Below are 5000 nucleotides of genomic sequence, written 5' to 3' on the forward strand. Positions count from 1 at the left end.
GTTGTGTAGTTCCTGCTGAACTGAGAGATTAAAGTATGTGTCGTTGTTCTGCAGGTTGTGGAGGTGTGAGATCACAGATGAAGGTTGTGCTGCTCTGACTTCAGCTCTGAGATCAAACTCACACCTCAGAGAACTGGATCTGACTGTGAATATAATAGGAGATAAAGGTGTGAAGCTGCTCTCTGATGGACTGAAGGATCCTCACTGTAAACTGGAGAAACTGAAGTAAGGTCATACATTCATCTTTTTGTTTTTATTGAAAATGACCAAAGTCATGACATAACATAGTAAGGGTAGACAAAAGGAGCAGAAATATACAAAAACCAAAGCCAAACATACGAACAAGCATAGATTGTGTAGTGCAAAAGATATTTCACAGCCTTTCAATATATGATAACAAAGCATATGATTAGTAATGTTAATAACAAGAATAATACATTGTTGTATTGTATATTGTATGCAGATATAATAAATACACACTTCTTGTGATATTGATTGCTTTTACCTGTGGTATTTTCTGCAGATTGTGTTAGAGAGTTTAATGACAAGAAGAAAAAGAGTGAATGATCGTAATAATAATTAATCAGGAGAGAGAGAGAAAAAATGACAAATGATACAGAGACACAGTCTTTCTATACCTGAGACGAAGATGTCTGATGTGAATAGATAAATAATAGTAATAATGACGTTGATAATATTAGTAATAATAATATACTGTTGTAATAAAAAATATACACCAATATAATATACACACATTTTTATATGACTATTATTTTTAACATGTTATTGTCAGTAGGTTCAGTTAGAAAGTAAAAAAAGGTAGGAGAAAAAAGGATATAAGAAGAGAAAAAAAGTTTTGTTTTGTCATTTGAGTTCAATAATTATATTGAATATAAAAAGTATTATAGTACGTGTGTGAGTGAGTGAGTGAGTGGGACTGAGTGAAGATGAAGCTCATTAAATATGCAAATCTTATCCAATCCTAGCCGTGGGCGTTTACTTCCAAGTCTTCAGTGCGGCACGCTCATCAAAACTGAGTGTTTTTCAGAGAACCTCAACACCAAGGCAGAAAGTTGCCTATTACTTATTCAACAAGAGTAATAAAAGCATTAAACCCACACAGATTTAGTGTTTGATATCTCAGTCTCTCTGTGGTTGTGTAGTTCCTGCTGAACTGAGAGATTAAAGTGTGTGTCGTTGTTCTGCAGGTTGAGATACTGTAATATCTCAGATGAAGGTTGTGCTGCTCTGACTTCAGCTCTGAGATCAAACTCACACCTCAGAGAACTGGATCTGTCTGTGAATATAATAAGAGATAAAGGTGTGAAGCTGCTCTCTGATGGACTGAAGGATCCTCACTGTAAACTGGAGAAACTGAAGTAAGGTCATACATTCATCTTTTTGTTTTTATTTTTGTATTGAAAATGACCAAAGACATGACATAACATAGTAAGGGTAGACAAAAGGAGCAGAAATATACAAAAACCAAAGGCAAACATACGAACAAGCATAGAATGTGCTGACATTATTTTAGTCTCAATGTCAGCACAGGCTTTACAAACAGACTTTACGATATGGATTGGACAGCACCGCCACACACAGTGAGTAACAGTGTTCATTAATGCCTGATCTGTGATCAGTGTTTCTGATGTGTAGCTAATCATTCAAGTTCACACAGACTTTCTTTCTCAATCGTTTAATTCTGTTTATGCATCAGTGAATCAAGCCAGTGACTAAACGATCAACTTCACATATTTTCTCTTAGTAGTGTGAAACAAATCTGTTATTTAAATTAAGATTAAGATTAAACTACAGAGAGCGATCAAAGAACTCTCTTTATAATGTTCAGATCTGTCAATTAGGGCTGCACGATATGAGGAAAAGCTGCGATGTGCGATAACATTGTTTGACTTGCGATAAATATTAAAATGTGAACAGGGCCTTAAATTAACTTTTTTGACCACCAGCCACTGTGACTTTTTACTAGCCACTTTTTTTTTTCTCCTCGACATTTATCCTGTTCACGTGCCTGTCCGGATTTTTTTATGTGATGTAAATATAATTTATTCTGGAGAAATATTCTCAACAGTGTTCAATCAGCTTTGACATATTTAAATCTGCATATCTTTGAAATTTTTACCTTTAAGAAAGGGCATTTTTTTTCCATAATCTTTTAAAATATAGGCTATGCTTCAGCTTTCAGTTTATATTCTTAAATTTGATCTATAAATAAAATGAGAATAATAAGACACTGTAGGGCTGTTACCAATCAAATTACATTAGTATTTACACTGAAAAATTACAACTGCATTAAAAAAAGTTATGAGATTGTTTTAAATATTTTTGAATGTACAAATAAGAAAAGTTGGAAAGAATTTTTAAACATGAAAGTAAACCACCAGTAGGTGGCAGCAGGTGACCGTTTTAATGAGTGAGTCATTGAGTCGATTCGTTCAAACGGCTGATTCATTCAAGAATGAGGCAGTCGTTTATGATTAGGTCATTGAATCTTTGATACAAACGATTCATTCAAACGCTGAATCATTCAGTAACATTGATTTCTCCTCGCGAGCGTCAACAGCGCAACATTGTTACCGTCAGTTTATTATACATTAGGCTATATATTATTATCCACTATCGATCGCCACTTACGCTAAATTAATGCAGTATCATTCTTGCATTTTGTTGATTCCCTAGTTTTTTGTTATTGATGTTAATCTGTCTAGTAAATTTCTCTTTCACTTGCCCCTTCAAAAATCCACTTGTCCCACAAACATTGTTCTATAACTTGTAAGAATACACATTTAAGTGCTGTCAAGTTATTAACGAAATCAATATAAGTAATAATAACTCTTACAATATACATTTTTAAAAATCGTTTTATTCATTGATGTCCCGTGTCACAGACAGTCATACTTCTGCTAATCTGAGTCCAGATATAGCCCTACCGCAGCTCGTACGTGAACACATCACATCACACGCGGCTGTGTTGATGGATGATTTAGTCACGTTCAGGAACGGTTAAACAGAACTAAATTAATATTCTTATTACAGGTAAAGTTACCGCATACCAGACATTTTCTCACCACTTCCCAACTCCCAACATGCACATGCACACGCACACGATGCACACACATCTGTGCAACTGTCGTTGTACTGTAGCCATTTACATTACATTTACATTTAGTCATTTAGCAGACGCTTTTATCCAAAGCGACTTACAAATGGGGGCAATAGAAGCAGCTAGAGCAGTCGAAGGGCAACAATATCAGCAATATGTAAGTGCTGTAACAAGTCTCAGTTAGTCTAGCACAGAAGTATCCAAATTTTTTTTTTTTTTAAATAAATTAGAAAGACAGACAATGAATAGAATGATAAGTGCTATTCTCGATCGGTCAGGTGTTGCTGGAAAAGATGTGTCTTTAGACGTTTTTTGAAAATGGCTACAGACTCGGCCGCACGAATTGAGATAGGCAGGTCATTCCACCAGTTGGGAACGGTCCAGGAAAAGGTCCGTGACAGCGATTTCATGCCTCTCTGGTATGGCACCACAAGGCGTCGTTCACTGGCAGAACGCAAGTTCCTGGAGGGTGTGTAAGTCTGAACGAGCGAGTTTAGGTATATTGGTGCAGAGCCAGTGGATGTTTTGAAGGCGAGCACCAGTGCCTTGAATTTAATGCGAGCGGCTATTGGTAGCCAGTGCAGACTGATGAGGAGAGGCGTGACGTGTGCTCTCTTCGGCTCACCAAAGACCAACCTCGCCGCTGCATTCTGGATCAGTTGCAAGGGTTTGGTAGTGCATGCCGGAAGGCCCGCAAGAAGAGCATTACAGTAGTCCAGTCTGGAGAGAACGAGAGCTTGGACCAGTAGTTGTGTGGCATGATCTGATAGGAAGGGTCTAACCTTCCTAATGTTGAATAGTGCAAATCTGCAGGACCGGGTTGTTGCAGTGATGTGGTCAGTGAATTTTAGCTGATCATCAATCACAACCCCAAGGTTCCTGGCTGTCCTGGACGGAGTTATGGTTGATGAACCTAGCTGAATGGAGAGATTGGGGTGAAGTGCTGGGTTGGCTGAGACCACAAGCAGTTCTGTCTTTGCAAGGTTGAGTTGCAGGTGATGTTCCTTCATCCAGGCTGAAATGTCTGTTAGGCAGGCAGCGATACGAACACCAACCGATGGATCATCAGGTTGAAATGAGAAGTAGAGTTGAGTGTCGTCGGCATAGCAGTGATAGGAAAAGCCATGTTTCTGAATGACCGATCCCAGTGATGACATGTAGATGGAGAAGAGAAGTGGTCCAAGCACTGAGCCCTGGGGAACTCCAGTAGCTATACTCATAATATGTATTCTGAATACGTAACGCCGGTACATGTATTCCGTTCCTGTAGCCTACGTCAGCATTGCATTATTATCTCGTCCCATCTCACCAACAGTTTAATACTCGCACATCCAAAGGTAGTCAGAGAAGGGCCTCATTTTCTTTCCGATCGCATGAACGTAGTCACATCCTCTCAAACTGCCCAGTGAATCACTCAATTCTGATTGACAGTGTTACCCGCCAATTGCAAAATTCACCCGCATTTGGCGCGTGGCCGGGTGTTAATTTCAGGCCCTGAATGTGAATGTTAGCTATACTGTTCCCATGTATGAGTGCTTTAATAGGTCGTATTCAGTGTTGGGCAGGAACGGAATACATGTACCGGCGTTACGTATTCAGAATACATATTATGAGTAACTGTAGGCCTATTCCGTTACAGTTACAATTTAAATAGTTGATATCTAGAATACAGTTACATTGTTGAAATCAACACACACGCACGCCTATATAAATTTTTTATGTAGCCTATATTATATATATATATATATATATATATATATATATATATATATATATATATATATATATATATATATATATATATATATATATATATATATATATATAAATGTGTTATATATTCGTTAAATATATATATTATTCGTTTATATTTTTATTT

At 37.3% G+C, this 5000-nt stretch overlaps 1 protein-coding gene across 1 annotated transcript in view; it reads left to right on the plus strand.

Moving 5' to 3' along the window:
- The window catches only part of LOC307123939 (NACHT, LRR and PYD domains-containing protein 12-like), a 61233-nt gene that overhangs the window by 27120 nt on the left and 29113 nt on the right, over window positions 1-5000 (plus strand). The window contains exons 6-7 of the mRNA XM_079812804.1: window positions 55-225; window positions 1209-1379. Of these exons, the coding sequence (XP_079668930.1) occupies window positions 55-225; window positions 1209-1379 (342 nt within the window). The remainder of the gene's footprint in view (window positions 1-54; window positions 226-1208; window positions 1380-5000) is intronic.

This window comes from Gobio gobio (assembly GCF_949357685.1).
Source record: "Gobio gobio genome assembly, chromosome: 3".
In the NCBI taxonomy this organism is placed as follows: domain Eukaryota; kingdom Metazoa; phylum Chordata; class Actinopteri; order Cypriniformes; family Gobionidae; genus Gobio; species Gobio gobio.